General features: G+C 40.9%; 1 protein-coding gene across 1 annotated transcript in view; it reads right to left on the bottom strand.

Moving 5' to 3' along the window:
• Positions 1-19,713, bottom strand: part of mmp2 (matrix metallopeptidase 2) — a 31,020-nt gene extending 11,307 nt beyond the window's left edge. Inside the window, exons 1-7 of the mRNA XM_052028270.1 lie at positions 19,368-19,713; positions 18,233-18,459; positions 17,675-17,823; positions 10,697-10,825; positions 10,101-10,274; positions 7,882-8,055; positions 3,068-3,241 (exon numbers count right to left, since the gene is read on the bottom strand). Of these exons, the coding sequence (XP_051884230.1) occupies positions 3,068-3,241; positions 7,882-8,055; positions 10,101-10,274; positions 10,697-10,825; positions 17,675-17,823; positions 18,233-18,459; positions 19,368-19,520 (1,180 nt within the window). The 5' untranslated portion in view covers positions 19,521-19,713. The remainder of the gene's footprint in view (positions 1-3,067; positions 3,242-7,881; positions 8,056-10,100; positions 10,275-10,696; positions 10,826-17,674; positions 17,824-18,232; positions 18,460-19,367) is intronic.
• Between the last annotated feature and the right edge of the window lie 806 nt (positions 19,714-20,519).

Below are 20,519 nucleotides of genomic sequence, written 5' to 3'. Positions count from 1 at the left end.
ATGTCAGGAGCAGCTGTTTTCCACACTGGATGTGGTACATACTCTGCACTAACCAGTGGCCACACTTACTTAATGTAGCGGCTAATCGAGCAAGTTTCTGTTCCAAGAAGACACAGGTGGAAGTCATTTAATGTCACTGTGTCTCAGTGGAGTCTTGTGCTGATCCAGTCAGAGCTCTGCTTGCTGTAGCACAAGGACAGATCAAGAACAGATTTCTGCCATGAGGGAGTGTACTGCAGCTCCTTTAAAGCAGAGACCCAACAATGGGCAGCACACTATTGTCATTGGGGAGCATTCTGCTAGAGCTCATTAGTTGTGTTGGCACTGTCCTGAAGGCCCCTTTGGCAACCATATGATCTGCCTCACTGCAGATATACAGCTGTTATCTGGCTGGTCCCATGAGAGTCCCACTGACACTCCTCTCTCAACCATTTCTCTTCTTTCCACAACTTCTCAAGGAATGCCTTCATCTGTGCCCCACAGCTAGACTGAAGACCATTAAGCCCAAGTTGCAATCAGTATTAACCTCAGGAAACATAGTTGGAAGGCACTCACAAAAGGGTAAAAAAAATACTGGATAATCAGTTGTTACAGATGTAGCAGTATTAAGTTTCTTTTGGCATTACTGTGTGGTCTCCTTCTCTGGAGTGTTGAATATTCTCTATTTATTAAATTTACTTGAAAACAGACACATTGTGGAGTTAACACATTACTTCAACATATGCCAGTTGCCAAGGCCCCTTTCTACTTCATTAATGTGGAAAAGTAATCGCTGTCAGGAAATGACTGCATCAAGTCTTTGAGAATACTATTATTGGCAGATTTCCTCATACCACCCAGTGGAAGCAGAGAAATGACCCAGTTTCAAATGAAATTCAGGTGTGGATGGAATTTTCAGGGGGTTCCAGAGATGAAAGAATCGTGAAGATTGAATCTAAGCATTTGCATGATTATTAAACATTCCTTGCTCCAATTATGTTTAGCATTATTATTGAAACTTGCAACTCATTTTGCAAATTTTGTTAGAAATCTTTACATCACAATAATGGGCATCATTCCCAGCTGGTCGTCTTTTCAAGCCTTTTTCATGTCAATGATGCGGACTATGCTGAAGTCCAAATGCTGACTCTAAATTGTTGACCTTGTTGGCTCTGATCTTTGCCAACAGTGACCTAGGTGGTTGGAACATATTTCCCAAGGTCTTTGCTCAGCGCTAAGATTATCCTTCTCCTCCTCCCTTCTGAAGCATCCCAGGCAAATTCTTAGCCATTCTGCTGTGCAAGCAGCAGCAGATGATGTCAAGGTATGAGGCCATTTCAGGAGAGTACTGCAGGGTAGCCCCAAGGTGATGCAGACTCCGATGGCATTCCTCACTAGGTCCTTGTTCATGCCATGGCCTATAACACCAGTAAGTTGCACTTGCTGAAGTATGGACAGAAGTCAGAAGTCAAGGAAGGAGGGTCTAACCTTTACCTTCCAAGATACAGCCTATGGGGCAATGTTCTGGGTGAAATATGGCAGGCAGTGGTTAACCATGGATTGTTGATTCAGAGAATGATCACCCATGCAGGACTGAAGAGAGGCTCGAAGATGCCATTCACGTGTGGTTATCACCCTTGAGCTATGTAAGGTCAACAATACTTGAAAATCCAAATGCCATTTCAGACTGGAGACACAAGAGTCTGCAGATGCCAGAATCTGGAGAAAAAAAACAAACTGCTGGAGGAAATCAGCGGGTCAAGCAGCATCTGTGGAGGAAAAGAGACAGTCGACCCGAAACATTAACCATCCCTTTGCATGCAAAGATGCTGCATGACACACTGAGTTCGTCCAGCAGTTTATTTTTTGCTGCCATTTCAGACTGATAATCGGTGTTGAAGGAAGAGTAGATAAAATCCCCTTTCCTTGAGTGGAGAGCACCAGTAACCTCCCTGATGCTGCAGTGTGCAGTAAACTATGAAACAGGTCACAGATTATACACTGCTACCTGGAACAAATCAAGGTCTCATACTCTTCTTAACCTCTACAGGCAGAGGTTCAGGAAATACTGCTTGGTTTTGGCATTACCTGGAGAAGACTGCAGGTCAACCTTGTCATTGGAAAACAGGCCTCCATTTATCATGCTCTTCAGAGAGCTTGAGAATGGTTTTCCAAACACTCTTGGAGGATAGGGTCAATGGAATGAGCCTATTTTCCCCTTGCAGCTCTGAATCATGCAACGCCTCCTGCAGGACCTCGACTGAACAATCCATGATGGGTCACAAAGTGACAGTACACCTCATCCTAATTCACTGTAGTCAATGGCTGCATATTCCTCAAAGAGCAAGCAGCCTCTAGAGTGATCTGCAGCAGACTGCAGAAGCAAGTGTCCATTGTATTAATGGCACTTTAAATTGAACCATTTAACAAATTGGAATACTACAAAAACAATCTTTGTGAGTGGCCAATGATTTGTGTGAAAAACATAACCCAATTTCTCCCAGCAATTGTCTAAATGAGCCTTGCACAAAGTATGATATCATTCCACATTAACTTTCCATACAACACTCACTTGATGTGCAATGACACGCAGAGTTTCCTGGAATGTGATTCTTGAGGAACACCCAGGTTTTTGCAATTTACTCCATTTTGCAGTGTACAGTTCTGAGACAGACAGCTCAGTGCAATCCAGTTTCTAGGCATGTGCACATATGTAGTATCTTCCAAGATCCTTGGTCATTTCAAAGTGTTGTACAGCTAAAGGATCATTTTGTGACTTGTGTTCTCTGTTATTATGTCAGGTTATATTAACAATCAGCCCTATGTCACGCAGTCATTAAAGCATCTGATGCTTTCATAGATTGGGCAGGGGACATCAGTTAAACCTCAGGCTGTTGTTACACAGTTGTCTAAGGTTTGGCAAGTCTTAATCAATTGTTTTTTAATCTTCCAAATCGGAAATAAATTTTTTTTCAAATATGAAAAACATATTCTTGTCTTACACTTGTTGGACTTGTGATACACTTCTTTACCTTGTTGTACGCACCATTCCCTTCTAAATATTTTTCAACTTTTGTCTACCATTTACCATTGTCAGGGCAGAATCCCCACTTGCTGTCTTCATCATAGTTTCCAGTGGTTGCACACCACATCTTGCCATCATTACGTCCACTGGTGGTGCAGGAGTCAAATGTATTACCAAGGAAAACAAAAGGAAATACACAGGGTGAACCATCCGAATTCCCTCCAATGGTTGACATGGCTGAAATGAAGAAATCAGTCCAATGAGCAACGTGGCTAAAACTATAAATCAACAAACTAGATACAAGTAGTGGATTGATCAATAATTATTTCTACAAAGGCATTTTACTAAAAGCTATCACATTAATTATGACCTGAAGTGCAATGTTCAATAAAGGTGCCTAAAAAAAGTAAACCATAGCCTAAATCAATTGTAACTTTGTTTTGGACTTGCTGCAGGAACAAGCAAATCAGATTTGTTTGTCCAACGTCTAAGAAAGGATATTTTTCCCAAGAAATATTTTTTTAAACACAACACGAATGGATACTTTGAGCCAGTTGTGGGTTCAGGACCATTTTGTGCAGAAATGCTCATTAAGTTTGTGTCATTTAGCATGAATTTTATTTTATAATCTCCCAGAGCTCATTCCAAAACATTATAGCCTTGTATTCATGATGAATGGTAAGAGCTTTTCACAAGTGGTTGAAAATCCAAAACTGCATGAAGTTAAAATGTTACTTTTTGGAAGTGATGCATTTTTGTAAGCCTAAGAGCCATATTGAAGTGATTATCCTGAGCAGATAATTTCATCCAATATTTTTTTTAAAAAGAACATTTTGCCAAAATTTATTGTTACTGAACGACCAGACTTTGTTATGTTGCAATGACAGAACTGCATTTGAAGCAGAAAAGAAATACCACAGTGATGATCCGACAAGCTTCCACTGGTTTTATTTCCTAACAACTGCTGCACTGGGAGAGTAAAAAGTAAATTGCTAGTTGTTGACCGCAGCTGAGCCACTCTGAGAATTTATCAGACTGTTCTCAGTAGAAAAAGGCCCAGCCATTTGGAAATGCTGAAGATTTAGATGACCATTATGATACTGATACCAAAGTCTCGGGCAATCATGCTAGAGCCATTTGATACATAGTGGCTTTCGTGATACTGGATGCCTATCCCTTTAAGAATTGCAGCATGTGACCAACTGTTCTCTGTGTACACTAAACCTCTGATAATCTGCTACTGATTAAAGAGTCACACAGCACAAAAACAAGCCCTCTGGCCCACCATATCCATGCTGACCATCGTACCTATCTATACTAATCCTGTTCAAGAGCACTTGGTCTGTTGCCTTCTATGCCTTGGCGATTCGTGCTTGTGTAGATACTTCTTGAATGCTCTGAAAGTATCTGCCTCCACCACTCATTCACACTGTGCACTCCAGATTCCAACCATCCTCGGGTGAAAATATTCTTCCGCAGACCCCCTCTGAATATTTTACCCTGAACCCATGCTTTCTGTTTTAGATACCTCTCCAACAGGGAAAGGTTTCTTCAGATCTACTCTATATTGTTTGAAAATCTTAATGATTCAGCATCTGGCTCTCTGGTTGATTTCCATGCTCCCTTTAACACATCAGTGCCCCAGTCCCATGCTCCCTCTAAACTCACTGAGGCCCCACTTCCTGTGCTCTTCTCTACACTGTGCTTTCCACACTCCCTCTGAACTCAATGGGCCCCAATCCTGCACTCCTTTTAAACTGTTTCCCATGCTCCCTTGAAACTTACTGGGTTCACAGGAAAATTTATTGTACTACTGTACTGTACATCTTGAAAACAAAGTTAAATAAAAGTATGTTGGAGTATTATTAAGAATAATATTCAATAGTCCAGAAAATCTGCCAGTCTGACTCTACCAGAGTCTGCACAGATTGGATTAACGGAATTTTTCCTACATCACTTCAAATACTTCCATTTACCACAGGACTGAACTGATCTACCTTTCCAGGTGCAAGCTTCAGTAAGGATATTGTCCCTCAATGGAAGCTTTGGTTTAATAAATGTACCCTTTTTGTTAATCATTAATTAGTTTCCCGTCTCTTGAGAGTGAAACACTGAGTCATCATTGCTGTTTGTGTGTTGCACATATCCATGGTTCATCCTGACGACCCTGTACTTTAACAAATATTTGGCATCCCCTGTGCTCAGTTTCACATGCTGGGTGAATTCAAAGGGCAGATTGTTTGCTGATTGTAAAGGACAGTGGCTTTCATTAAAAATGGCCTGCAATTGGGGTGAGGGGAAATTGTTGAAAACTGATACGAAGCCATTCATTGACACTGTTCGATGATCCCGTGGCAACATTTCTTTAAAACTAGAAAGATTTGCTCAGAGTTAAGGACCACCTTATAATAAAGGAGATAATGGCACATCATGGAAGGAAGTGATGATTTAAATCACACCTGAAGCTCCATTGAGGAAGTAGGTAATTTTGTATTTACTATGGAAATTATGTACGACTTCACCTTAAAATGTTGCTACATATTGCATCTAACGCATTTCAGACTGAGGCTGGGAAAAGAACATGCACTGCAAAATGTGTTAATCTTTTGAAAAGCACAGCTAGTCTCATATTATTCCTGGGGCATTGTAACATTGTCAGATAGCCCATTACATACAGTCAGCAAAGAGCAGTTAGAAAGATTCCACAATGACCTTTTTCTGTGTGGGAGCTTACCACATACCCTTTGCTCCAACATATGTTATTCTTCCATTTGCTGACAGGAAAAGACAGCTCATAAAGGAGGTTATGAAAGTTGTTATTCGTGACTCCATAGCTCACGAATATTTGGCATGGAGGCAAAAAGAGGGAATCAGAGAGACGTGGTTCAGGAAATCAGAAAAAAAAACAAACCGCAGATGCTGGAAATCTGAAAGAAAAACCAGAAAATGCTGGAAAAACTCAAGAGGTCAGGCAGCAGTTGTGGAAAGAGAAACTGTTAATCTTTCAAGTTGAAGACCCTTTGTCAGAACTGTGAAAGACAGAAAACAAGTTAGTCTAGGTGGCAGAGAAGGTGGGAGAGCGGAATGGGTAAAACAAGGGAATGTCTGTAATAGGTTGAAATAATATGCCCATTAAATAGGCTGTGAAGCTCTTTGGTTCAGAGATCCTCACTATACTCAGTAAACTTCCACTTTGAAGCCTATTTTGGATGTTTGACTATCCCATGGAACAATGTTCTGATGTGACACTAACATCATGGAAACTTCCCCTCATTCACGTTAAAATTGGAGATATTATTAAAACTAGAATAAAAATGCTGTACAGACAGCAAGTTGCCAGAGAGTTTCGGGCTGATCCGCTCTGCATGCATGCCCTACAAGCCTCAATCTTCAGAAGCCCGTAACACATTGAGACAGTGTCAAAGATACACGATTGCTGCAGGTGATAAGCATCACACAGAACATACAAACAGTAGAGGTCCCCAGCCCTCTACGCCCTGTATACTCATGACTGTGTGGCCAGATTCTGCTCTAACTCCATCTATAAGTTTGCAGATGATACCACCGCAGAAGGCCGTATCTCAAATAATAATGAATTGGAGTACAGGAAGGAGACATAGAGTTTAGTGACATGGTGTCATGACGACAACCTTTCCCTCAATGTCAGCAAAACAAAAGAGCTGGTCATTGACTTCAGGAAAGGGGGAGGTGTACATGCACCTGTCTACATCAATGGTGCTGAGGTCAAGAGGGTTGAGAGCTTCAAGTTCCTGAGAGTGAATATCACCAACAGCCTGTCCTGGTCCAATCACGGCCAAGAAAGCTCACCAGCGCCTCCACTTCCTCAGAAGGCTAAAGAAATTTGGCATGTCCCCTTTGACCCTCACCAACTTTTATCGATGCACCATAGAAAGCATCCTATCTGGATGCATCACAGTATGACAACTGATCTGCCCGGGACCACAAGAAACTGCAGACAGTTGTGGACACAGCCCAGCACATTACGGAAACCAGCCTCCACTCCAGGGACTCTGTCTATACCTCCTGCTGCCTTGGTGAAGCAGCCAGCATAATTGAAGACCCCACCCACCCGGATCATTCTCTCTTCTCCCATCAGGCAGAAGATACAGGAGTCTGAGGGCACATACCACCAGGCTCAAGAAGAGCTTCTATCCCACTGTTATAAGACTATTGAACGGTTCCCTTATATGGTGAGATGGACTCTTGACCTCACAATCTACCTTGTTATGACCTTGCACCTTACTGTCTACCTGCAATGCACTTCCCTGTAGCTGTAATACTTTACTCTGTATTCTGCTATTGTTTTTATCCTGTACTACCTCAATGTACCTAAATTCAATGAATTGATCTGTAAGAACAGTATGCAAGACAAGTTTTTCACTGTACCTTGGTACAAGTGACAATAATAAACCAATACCAATACCAACATAAGGACATGAGAAAGAGAAGAGGGAGATGGCCTTCTGGGCTCCTTGTGTTCCATTACCCAATAAGGTCATGGCTGACTTTTGACCCTGCATTACAGTAGTTTGGGTAACAGACATTCACCATTACTAAAAAGTCTGGGACATGGAATAAAAATTTGGTCTTATGAAATTCATGTGAAAAAAGTAAAGAAATAAACACAAATTTATTATTTTTCAACATGCATGTCTTACAGAAAATTGCAATATGGACTGTTTTCTAGAAACGCACCCCTTGTAATGAGGAGTTGTCAGTGTATCATACCTGCACTAACCCTATGTCCTTTGATCACATTTTCAGTCTCCATACTTTCATGGAGTGACTTAGCTGAAAACTTATATAAATCATGTGTTTCTCTCTTTATTGTTGTACTGCACATAAAATATTAATACCTTGTTCTGGGCAAAAGCCATATTTTCTGTCTGTATCGTAGTTGCTGGTCGTGCTACACCACCTATAGCCATCAGTTCGTCCTTCAGTTGTACAGCTATCGTACTGCTTGCCATCAAAAGTAAAAGGAAATGAGCACGGCACTCCTTCACTATTTCCACCCATAGTAAATAGTGCTGCAAGGAAGCAGAGCTTGTTATAGACTCACTTCAGGGCTAACAATTTAGCTGTAAAATTTATCAAGCAGATGCAAGGAAAAATATTCTGGCTTACTATTTATTTAAAGTTGGTTCATGAACTTAACAAAAAGCTACATTTCATTGTTATTGTTGAAGAAACATGAACATCTGTTCAATGACTCATATTTAACACCATAAGCTCCAACTGCAGTAACTTGGGTGAACTATAGGCTATTATGCAGCTTAAGATCAATTGTGGCTTTAATGATTTTGAACATACTGCTGATTCATATGCACATGCAGCAACAAAAAGTACAAACACAATTCTTAAGTGAAATCATATGTCTACATTGCTAAACAAAGGCTTAATAACTGCAACAGACTACTAGTGCCATAAATGGAAATTTTCAGGTTCGTAAATATGCTGCTCTCAGCTAAATCTAGGTTGTAAAGTTCTTGCATAATAGCCACAGAAAACTGCTACAGGATTTATTTATGCAGAAAAGAGAGCCCCTTTCTGCCATATTTACAAAGATGATATTCAGCATTATCTAAGATGTTAATTCACTGATACACAGCATGAGAGAGTTTGGTTTCTTTCTCAATAGTCTGTACTTCAATGATCCACAAGAATAGGCAGGTTCCACGTTAGAAGATCACAGTGGGTTGTCAGTAGGATCATTGTAACCTCCCTCCATGCTTATACACCACGTTATAACTGAAGTCATTGATTTCCCACCACTGACCAAAATACAACATACTTCCACAAAATCACACTTCAGTATGTCAGATTTTAAAACTGGAGCTTGCAAATGGTGCAAATGAGAAGGTCCCATGAGAAATCTTGAAAGATGAATTCTGATTACCTTCCATTTTTCTTTGGCTTAATCCTCAACCTCTCATCACCCAGGACTCCACCGTCTTCTTCTAACCCTTTGCTCTGTTGTCCAGCTCATTTGGAATGCCCTCCCTTGTTTGGTTCCACTCTTTCTTATCCAATTGTAGCCATGGCATTTCTAGTGACTATTTCTCTTCCTACCTAGTATCTTCTGCTCCAGAGCTTCCCAGTTATTCATCCCAAGTTCATTCTCTTCCTTATTTACACACTGTCCCTTGTTGACATTATCCCAAGTTACAGGGTCAGGTTCCACATGAACACAGATGAAATCCAACTGTACTTTCAACCACCTGACTTCACCCCTCTATGAACTTTATCCTTCTTGGCTACTCATTTGGAATCCCATCATGGAAGAAGTGCAATTTTCTTAAGTTACACATTGGGAAGGCCAAATCCATTGTCTTTGACCTATGCCTCAAACCTGTGCCACCACTCAATGTCTCTTCCCAGCTACTCTTTCAGATTGAACCAGATTGTTCCCCATCTCACTGTCCCATTTGACGATCCACAGAGTATCCAACCCCATATTCACTCCATCACAAAGACCATCTATTTGTTCTATAACGTCACCTGCCTCTGGCACAGCCCATCTGTTGCTGAAATTCTCATACACAACTTTGTCCAGTCTAGATTCAACAATTCCAACATTCTCTTGACTGGCTTCCTTTTCTCTACCCATGGCTAACTTTAGTTCATTTAACATTCTGCTGCTGTATCCTATCCCTCACCAGCTCATCACCATTATTGTTCTCATTGAGCTAAACTGGATCCCAGTTCTTCAGCTACTCCACTGTAAAATTTGCATTCTTTTTTTGAAACGATAGGAGTGTGGCAATGAAGAGTGTGCCTCGCCCCGATCTTTATAATCTCCCTCAGCCCATCAACTCCTGTCACAAACGTTCTGTTTCTCTGTTGGTGGGCTTTAGTACATCTTACTTCCACATTCAACCATTTGTCATCATAACTGCAGCTGCATAATCCTCATGGCTTGTAGATTCTTCCTAAGCCATGTTCTCTCCAGTTCACTCTCTACAGATCTCTTTGACTTTTCATTTGATTATATGTCCTCTTATCTCCTTTAACTCATCATCCACTTTTTCCTGATTAGTCTCTATAACGCACTTGGTTAAAATGGGAAACTTACATTCATGAGGACAAAATCCATATTTTGAATCTGCATCAAAATTGTAGGTCGTGGAACACCAAGGGAATCCATCAGTACGGCCGTCAGTAGTGCAGCTGTTGTATTCCTTCCCATTAAACAAAAATGGAAATTTGCAAAATGCACCTTCGGCATTCCCAAACCTTGCTTTAATAACTGTAAAATACAAATGTACAGACTCATACAGCATTTACAGTCTACTTCAATAAACATTCTAAACTGTAATTTTATCATTCATATTAGCTAGTTCTAAACAAGTCACATACTGGATAACAATGTCAGCTGTGATAATGATAGTTTTACAGAGAATAAATGCATATACATTTTATTAACGATTAAAATTTAAGCATACCTGATAATCATGAAATAATCAAGACTTCAAAAAGTTTCAGAAGTGAGCAACAGTACTCTGAAACTGTTGTGTAACAGTCAAAAATGTTGGTGTAAATGAAATAACCTGCAAAGCTTCTTGTCAAACAAAATTTCATATTTAATGACTAAATTCAAATCAAATCATACATGAGCAACCAATCAGTGACTAAAACTGAATAGACCACACTAAACAGATGAATACATACCTGGTCCCTCACCCAGTGTCCAGAACTCATCATCATCAAAATGAGAATCTCCTCCAAGTCCTTTTGCTGGGGCAAAGGCATGTGCCAAGAGCCCATCCTTCCCGTCGAATGGGTATCCATCACCATGTTCTGGATAAGGTTAAAATTACGCTGCAAGGTTAGATCCCACATTGATCACCTTTGGTTATAGATCAGTTTTTAATTTTTGGCCACTCCAGAAATGCTTGACTATGTTGGCATTGTCACACTCCATAGGACAAATGTACAGAATCCCAGAAAAGTGAGGTGGCATTTTCCTTTCTCATTTTCATGACTATTCTTACAATAAAAAATGTGCACATTCTCTTTGATACTGAAACCCTCTTCAAAACAATTACTGAAAATAAAGTGATCAAGCTGACACCTTAAGTGCAGAATGACTTTAGAAGCATATTTAAATGCACTGAAAGTAACTGTCATGTCTGTTTTCAAAAGTGAAGACTTCAACAGGAGACTTACACAGTGGGTCAAAGGCATGTTATTCTGGAGTTTTGTTTTGAATGTATTTGTCAGACAAGTACCTCATTTGCCCATAAACCGGTATTGATAAGATATTAATGGGATGAAAACCCTTTGTTAAGAAGCAGTGATTCCCTCTTTGGAGATATGCACAATCTATAAATGATATCTCAAAACATTGGAAAAGTACCATGATTGCTATGTCTGCAAGATCCCCCAAATCCACTGGTGGGAATAGGCAAACCTGTGTCAGTGTCCTCTCTCAGGCCAATGTTGAGGCTCTGTGAATGCTCAACTGCTGTTGGTGGGTGGGCCACATTGTCCACTTACCTAACACCAGATCCCGAAGCAAGCATTCTTCCTTCCATTACCTTCACACTGTGGTCACAGTGTGCACCCTCCACAAAATGCTCTGAAGTTACTCGCCCCTGAGATATTCAGATAGCAGCTCCCTAACCTGCATCCTCTACTATCTAAAAGGACAAAGGCAGCTGCACATGGGAACACCACCACCAGCAGGTCCCCCTCCAAGTCACACACCATCCTGATTTGGAAATGTATCACCGTTTCTTCATTGTCTCTGTGACTAAATCCTGGAACTCATTATCAAAAGCAGTGCAGGACTAATATCATCAGAAGAATAGATAGAAGATTAGCTGACTGTCAGAAGGCAAAGAGTGGGAATAAAGGGGGCCTTTTCTAGTTGGCTGCCTGTGACTAGTGGTGTTCCACAGGGGTCGAGGTTGGGTTCACTGTTTCACATTATACGTTAATGATCTGGATGACAGAATTGACTGCTTTGTGGCCAAGGTTTGTGGGTGATACAAAGATAGGTGGAGGGGCAGGTAGTGTTGAGGAAGCAGGGAGTCTGCAGAAAGACTTGGACAGGTTGGGAGAAAGGGCAAAGAAGTGGCTGATGGAATACAGCATAGGGAAGAGTATGATCATACACTTTGGTAGAAGGAATAAAGGCATATACGATTTTCTAAACGGGGAGAGAATTCAGAAATTGGAGGTACAAAGGGACTTGGGAGTCCTAGTGCAGGATTCCCTAAAGGTTAACTTGCAGGCTGAGTCGGTAGTAAGGAAGGCAAATGCAATGTTAGCATTCATTTCGAGAGGACTAGAACATAAAAGCAAGGATGTAATGCTGAAGCTTTATAAGGCATTGGTCAGACTACATTTGGAGTAATGTGAGCAGTTTTGGGCCCCATATCTAAGGAAGGGTGTGCTGACGTTGGAAAGGGTCCAGAGGAGGTTTACAAGAATGATCCTGGGAATGAAAGGGTTAACATTAGAGGAGCATTTGATGCTTCTGGGCCTGTACTCACTGGAGTTTAGAAGGATGAGAGGGGATCTCATTGAAACCTACCGAATATTGAAAGGTCTGGATAGAGTGGACGTAGAGAGGCTGTTTCTGGTAGTGAGGGAGTCTAGAACCAGAGGGCACAGCCTCTGAATAGAAGGACATCCCGTTAGAACAGAGATGAGGAGGAGTTTCTTTAGCCAGAGGGTGGTGAACCTGTGGAATTCGTTGCCACAGATGCCTGTGGAGGCCAAGTCACTGGGTATATTTAAAGTGGAGGCTGATAGGTTGAATGCATCAAAGGTTACGGGGAGAAGGCAGAAGAATAAGGTTGAGAGGGAAGAATAAATCAGCCATGATTGAATGGCGGAGTGGAATCAATGGGCTGAATGGCCTAGTTCTGCTCCTCTGCCTTATGGTCTAAGAACCGCAGTGGTTTGAGACTGAAGCTCATCATTTGCAATCTGGGAAGGACAACATGTGCTGGCCTTGCCAGTGATGCCTTCATCCTTAAAAATAATAAATAAAAGAAACTTCTATTCTGAGCTCCATCATAGCTGAAGATTTCCAAAAGAACAGAGAAAATGTTTCAAGGCTGTTCTTAAAGTCTTCCTGATAAATTTGACATCACCATTGACTTATGGGAATCCCTGTCCCATAACCACTCAAAATGGAGGAGCATTCAAGCAGATGAGCATCTCGAGTCTCTATGATAGGAGCATGCAAAATGGAGGGAGTGCACATCATCCCAAGCACTGCAGTACTAGAGACGGAACTGTACTCGACTTTATCTTAGGAAATGAAACTGGGCAGGTAATGGAAGTGTCAGTGGGGAACACTTTGGTAACAGTGACCATAATTCCGTAAGTTTCAAGGTCGTTATGGAAAGGGATAAGGTTGGTCCTCAAGCTAAGTTACTAAATTAGGGGAAGGCTGATTTCAAAAGCATGAGAAAGGACCTGGTGAAGGTAAGTTGGGAGCAGATGCCTGCAGTTAAAATGACATCTGACAAGTGTGGCCGCCTTTTAAAAGAGTTAATAAGAGTTCAGAGCCAGCATGTTCTGGTGAGGGGGAAAAGGCTAAGACGGCAAGACTTAAGGAACTTTGGATGACAAAGGACACTGAAGGTTTGATCAATAAAAAAAAAATTGATAGTTAGAGGCAAATAGAATCAAGTGAGTCTCATGAGGATATAAAGGGTGTAGGAGAGAATTTAAGAAAGGATTTATGAGGGCAAAAAGGGGACATGAAATATCCTAAGCAGGTAGGATTAAGGAGAATCCCAAGACATTCTATACCAGGAGCAAGAGGGTAGCCAGGGAAAGAGTGTGTCCCCTTAGGGACCAAAGAGGTAATCTATATATGGAACCAGTGGTGGTGAGTGAGGTTCTAAATGAATACTTGTCATCTATATTCACCAAGGAGAAGGACGTGGAAGATAATGAACTCAAAGAGGGGTATGTGATAGTTGGAGCATGTCAGTATTAAGGAAGTAGAAGTGTTCGATGTCTTGGAACACACAAGGGTGGATAAATCCCTGGAGCCAGATGAGATATATCCTAGGATGCTATGGGAAGCAAGAGAGGAGATATTTAAGAACCTAACAGAGATTTCTGCATCTTCATTAGCCACAGGTGAGGTACCAGAAGACCGGAGGATAGCTAATATTGTTCCTTTATTTAAGGCAGCAGAGATAAGCCAGGTAACTACAGGCCAATGAGTCCTGACCCGAAACTTTGACCATCTGCTTTTCTCCACGGATGCTGTCTGGCCTGCTGAGTTCCTCCAGCATCCTGTTGTCTTTTCATCTAATTTCAGCATCTGCAGTCCTTTGTTTCTCCACTGAGCCTTGAAACAATTCCAAGGGATAGGAATTGTGTACACTTGGAAAGACAGAGGCTGATCAGGGATAGTCAGCATGGCTTTATGAGGGGGAATTCCTGTCTCACTAATTTGATTGAGTTTTTTGAAGAAGGAACTGAGAAGACGGATGAAGACAGGGCAGTAGACATCGTCTATAAGGATTATAGTAAGGTATTTGACAAAGTCCCGCATGATAAGGAGGTCCAGAGGTTAACGAATATGGGATCAAAGATGAGCTGGCTAACAATCCAAAATTAGCTTGGTGATAGAAGGTAGGAAGTGGTGATGGAATAATGTTTTTCTGATTGGAAGTCTGTGGCCAGTAGGAATTGGTGCTGGGACCTTTGGTGTTTGTGATATATATTGACAAGATGGATGTGAATGTAGGAGGCGATTAGTAAGTTTGCAGATGACATGAAAATTGATGGTGTTGTGGATAGTGAGGAAGGTTGTCCAAGGCTACAGCAGGATATAGACTGGATAGAAAGTTGGGTGGAAGATTGGCAAATGGAACTTAATTGCAACAAATGTGAGGTGAAGCGTTTTGGGAAATCAAATAGGGATAAGACATATACAGTAAATGGTAGGGTGTTAAGGAAGGTTAAGGGTGTTAAGGGTTGCACGGTAGCGTAGCAGTTAGCGCGACACTATTACAGCGCCAGCGATCGGGGTTCAATTCCCGTCACTGTCTGTAAGGAGTTCGTACGTTCTCCCGCGTCTGCCTGGGTTTCCTCCGGGTGCTCCAGCTTCCTCCCACATTCCAAAGATGTACAGGTAGGTTAATTTGGGTTTAAAAAACAAACGGGTGGCGTGGACTCATTGGGCCAGAAGGGCCTGATACCACGCTGTAAATAAAAAAAAATCAATGTTGATGAACAGCAGAACCTTGGGGTTCAAGTCCATAGTTCCCTGGAAGTGGCAACACAGGTAGATAGTGTGATGAAAAAGGCTTATGGCATGTTTGCCTTCATAGATAGGGGCATAGAATATAAAAGTTTGGACATTGTGTTGCAACTTTAGAAAACACTGGTGAGGCTGCACTTGGAGTTTTATGTGCAGTTCTAGTCACCACACTATATGTTGTCATTGCAAAGGAAATAGTCCGGAGGAGATTCACCAGGATTTTGCATGGATTGGAGGACTTAAGTTATGGGGAGAGATTGGATAGGCTGGGCTTGTTTCCCTGGAGTGAAGGAAGCCGAGCAGTGACTTGATAAATGTATAATAAATTATGAGGACATAAATAGGGTAGATGGTCAAAACCTTTTTTCCCCCATGCTAGCTTTATCAAAAACAAGAGGCATGGGTTTAAGGTATTTTCAAGGAGATCTGAGAGGAAAACCTGTTTAAAAACATAGAGTGGTTGATATCTGGAACAAGCTGTCAGAGGAGATGGTGGAGGCAGGTACAATCATTATGTTGAAGAGACATTTAGACAGGCACTTGAATAGGCAAGGCATAGAAGGATACAGACCTAATGTGGACAAGTGGGTTTAGTGTAGACGGGCAAACAGATCGGCATGGACAAGGTGGGCAAAAGGGCCTGTTTCTCTGCCATTCAACTCCATGACTCTACGGTCATCAAGCACTACTTGACCCACCTGTGGATAGCACATTGGACCTTTCAGCCACAGAGATCTGAATTTAACTTGAAGTAAATCATCCTGAACCCTGAGGGACTGACTAAGAAGAAGGAGTTAAACGTGCCACTTTGATTTTATCACCCATTTGCCTTTGGCCAGATGAATTAAAATCCCCTGCTCCACCTCTGTTTTATCTCAAGCTGTTTTTGTTCAGCATTATCTTTCAGATAAGATGATTGATTCAAAGCACTGTAGACATTCAAAAAAAAATTCATTGCTAGGCTTGGTTGGATCAAAATAATAGAGAAATTAACTTTTACTTATCCCTCATCTATTGTCAACCAATAGCAAAACAGAATTGCTTTATTTAACATCATTAGAGTCATACAGCCCTTTGGCCCACTGAGTGCATGCTAGCCATCAATCACTCATTTACATTAATCCTATATTAGTCCCATTTATTCTCCCACAAATTTCTCAATGCCACACCCTATTCTTGTCCCTTGCCCCCCAGATTCTACTTCTCACCTACACACTGAGGGGCAAGTTACTGTGCTCAATAAACCTTTGAAATGTGGGTGGAAACAGGAGCACCCCAGGGCAAACCCATGCAGTTGCAGGGAAAACTGCAAATTCCACAGAGACAGCACCAGAGGTCAGGATTGAAGCAGGTTGCTGGGGCTGTGAGGTTGTGCTGCCATTATTGTTGAAGCACTTTCCTGAATAGGAAAACTTAAGTGACAATTTTAATAACATATCCAGAGTTACTCAAAGGAATTTGTTTTTAACATAGCTTTGCTGATGAGGAAATAACGCCATTAATAGTAATGAAAAGTACTAAGAAGTTTTGTAGTCACACAACCAAATCAGTTGAGCTATTTAAAAAAAAACACTTAAAAGATGTCATTTTAGAGTTCATTAATTAAGTCTTCACAATTAGATAGAAATAACAGGCCATAATATAAATTTTGATTTTACTTGTGTGAACAAAAGGCCCTGAAATCTCAGGGGTTTTCCTTGCTCAATACCCCAAGCAAGTTGTTGAACCTCAATGCAGCCAGTTTTGGGAGTTCAAGAATGCCTCCTTAAAGACGAAACTTGCATTTTCCTTGCAAGGGAATGGTGAGCATAGGGACTTCCTAAACCGGTAGCTTTTCCACCCGAGCGCTGGCGGAGACACAACAAATCATTGGTGATCAGTGTACTTGGAGAGGCGAGTCCTATTAGCCTCCACCCATGGGTTCCAAGGAGCTTTGTTCCTCCCAAAGAGAAGAAAAAATGATCAATTCTTTTTATCATGAGGACCCAAGAAGAATTTAGCTGCAGCTGGCTTGGACTCTTGTTCCCCTGTCTAATGGAGTCAGTGGGACAATCTGATGGCAGTGATACAACCGGTTTGTACCTAGCTGTCAGATCCTAAAGAGGTGTCCTCCCGTTGACAATGAAAATCTCAGTGACAAGAGTTGGTATGGGGCAGAAGGCTTTGTGCCAGTCATATCATCAAGATTATACTGAAGTTTTGATTCAAAATATTTGCTAAATGAAAAGAGTTTTACAAATACTTTCATTACAACTCTTTCAATCTGAAGTAACTTTATGAGGAAGCATCATTTAAAACTCCCCTTTAGACATTGAATGTGACCTTTCAATACCCATGTTATGCATTAATTACACAATTGGATTTATCACCCCTCTTTCAAGAGCTGTGAACAATGAAAACAATGTTACCCCAGCGCCCAAAGTTGATCATGATGTCTGCCTCGCCATCGTAGACCCTTGAAAATTTCAGTGGAGTGAAGTTACTCCACACCTGGAAAGCCCGAGCAAAAGCATCATCAACTGTTTCTTGGTCCAGATCATGAGTGTATCCCAAAATCCTGAGAGCAGAACCAAGAGACGTTAAGTTAGAATGAACTGATTGCAATGCAGAGCGATGATAATAGAAACCTTTCTAAAAACCCTTAAGGTAATACATTTGTCATAATATATTTATCTCATAAAATAAATCTAACCCTGTTTGACACAATCGTTGACACCAAATTGTAAATTTGTTCATGTTCACAAGTTGGTGAACCATGCATCTTTTTTGGTTAGTTTATTATTTAATGCTTGACCTTAGTAACAAAGAAGTTAACAACAGAATTTAGGAATATTCTAAAACAAAAACTTATTTCTGTTTCTTTGCAGTCAATTTGGAGAACATGCAACTACAAATTCGATTCCAAGCATTTAAAAGCATCTTACAAGTTATCTTGGCCATTAAAACGTGTGTAAATAGACACCTGCCTGTAAGTTATTTTATTATTTTCCCATTTTGGCTTCTGTGGGAAGAAGTTGTAATTGGCTACATCAGGAACTCCACATCGTGGCTTTTTCATCACATTTACTGTCTCAGAATCCAATTCTCCAGTTTGAGGCAGTCCAAAAAACTTCTGCATTTTCTTCAGTGTGTCTGACAGCACCACAAGATCACACCTTTCTTTTGGACAGCCATAGAACTTATTCAAGTATATCTGATGCAAAAACATAAGTTAATATGTTTGAGTGTGTGTGTTTGTGTGCAAAGTGAATGGCCATTGAGTAAAGTGTTATTGCATTACTTGCAAAAGCTATGAGTCAATCTTGGGCAATATTTGCAAGCAATGAAACCATTCAATGCATTCCCAAATACAAGATTAACCATTTTAGCCGGAATTATAATTCATACTGTGGGTCACCAGATTTGGGGTTGGAAGGAAAGGGGAGAGCCCTTGTAATTCAAACTGATTTGGAACTAGTTTTTTTTAAATATGCTTTGAAAATGTTTAATTTAATATTAATAGACACATCAGGCATTTGGAAATCTGAAAGCTTCCTTCCATTGGTGAGTAATCTGCACAAATAACAAGCTCACTGCACACCCAATCACGGTACATCAACTGGCTATTTGCCATCCATCCTCAGAATAAAAACTGTTGGAATACTGCTAAACACTCATGAGCTTGAATGATGCTAGTTTATTTGAGGCAATGGGTTGACATTCAAAATACATTGATATAGTGCTAATTTTGCTTTGATAATTTGAAATATATGTCGTGGAAACACTAAACAAATTGCAACATAACATTTGTTCTACAAATAATACTTTTGCATTACAACCAATTTTGGAAAAAACATTCTATTATTAAATACGTTTTACACAAACAATATAAGTTCCGATTATCTTTTTCCGGCTTCAGATGGCTCTGATTATCAAAACAAACAGATGTTATCAAGGCCCTGTTATGCTTTCAATTATATACTTAGAACCAAACTTTGACTCCTGAGCATACCAGATTTTTTTTTACATACTTCTTGGCAGCTGAGAAAAGATCAGCCCAGTAAACATTAAACGCCATTTGCAAGGCAACGGTGATAAAAAGTTAACAACTCCCCAACTTACAGTGGCTAGTTCCTTGTCTGTTTTCGTGCTGTTATCACCTGGAAACTTGACGATGCCTATCGGCGCCGCTACAGCCTGCCGGACCCCGATGATGCAGAACAAGGTTACTTCTAAAACTAAACGGTAAGAGTTGCTGGTTGCTTTGACAGTCATTTTCTTCCAATGGGAAGATAATTATTTAAAGGTGAAAAAAATCGCAGCTGTAATATCCTTCACTGCAGAAACACAATGCTACTTTTAACTCAGGATTGCCATCACAGGGATCAGACTGCAGGGCAATTTTATACCGTGGCTGCTTGCTCCTGTCGACTCCAATGCTTTGTACTTCCAGATGCGCAGACGCGATCAATCTGCTGGGCAGAGTACTGGCGGAAGTTGAAAAAAAACCACCGAAGGAAATGCAATTTCTGGCATCTGGAGCACTGCTTTCCCCAGGTCTCGTTACATTTGAAAATCTGACATGCACACATCTGCCAGATGAGAACACTTCTGTCCATACATAAAAGGTCTCCTAAATAGCAAAATTCCCATTATATGTTCAGAAACTGTGCACATAAAAGTGATAAAGCTATTCATCTGGTTTGGGGTTTATTTTACCATTCCAATTAGGAGTTTGCTAGTTTCCCAAAGATAGCTGGTTTACATCTCATAAACGGCATTGACATCCACCGCCTTAACGTGTTGACAATGACAAGAAATAGGACTTTAAAACCATGAATGCAAAAAAATCTGTCGATTTCAACGGTCAGTAGAAAATAAATAACTAATTGAAGTCATATGTGGATAATGCTGGATAGATTTCAATGTCGTTGGTAGAAATTTAAACAAATCAGAGAATATGTTACAAATTACTTTGAAATGATTTGAAGTTTATATTAGAAATTCTTTCTAAAACAAATGTTAAATGCATGAAAACTTTCCAACTTTAAACTGGAAGCGTGTGCAGTAAACTTGTTGGGTGGCTGTAACAATCAAAAGGCTGGAGACGCCGGGTCGTCTTTGGTGCCAACCCTGGTGCATAATTTCAATGCTTCGTTGCCAGACGTTGCGGCAGGAGGAGGAACCTCCTACCGGCGCTCCGGTACGACTGCTGGAGGCGCGCCTTGGGTGCGCACCCATGGTCGTTGCAAAATCAGTGTTGGTATTTAAGGC

This window comes from Pristis pectinata, chromosome 13, assembly GCF_009764475.1.
Source record: "Pristis pectinata isolate sPriPec2 chromosome 13, sPriPec2.1.pri, whole genome shotgun sequence".
Lineage (NCBI taxonomy): Eukaryota > Metazoa > Chordata > Chondrichthyes > Rhinopristiformes > Pristidae > Pristis > Pristis pectinata.
The sequence above is the reverse complement of the archived record's forward strand: the minus strand, read 5'-3'. Positions and strand labels throughout refer to the sequence as shown.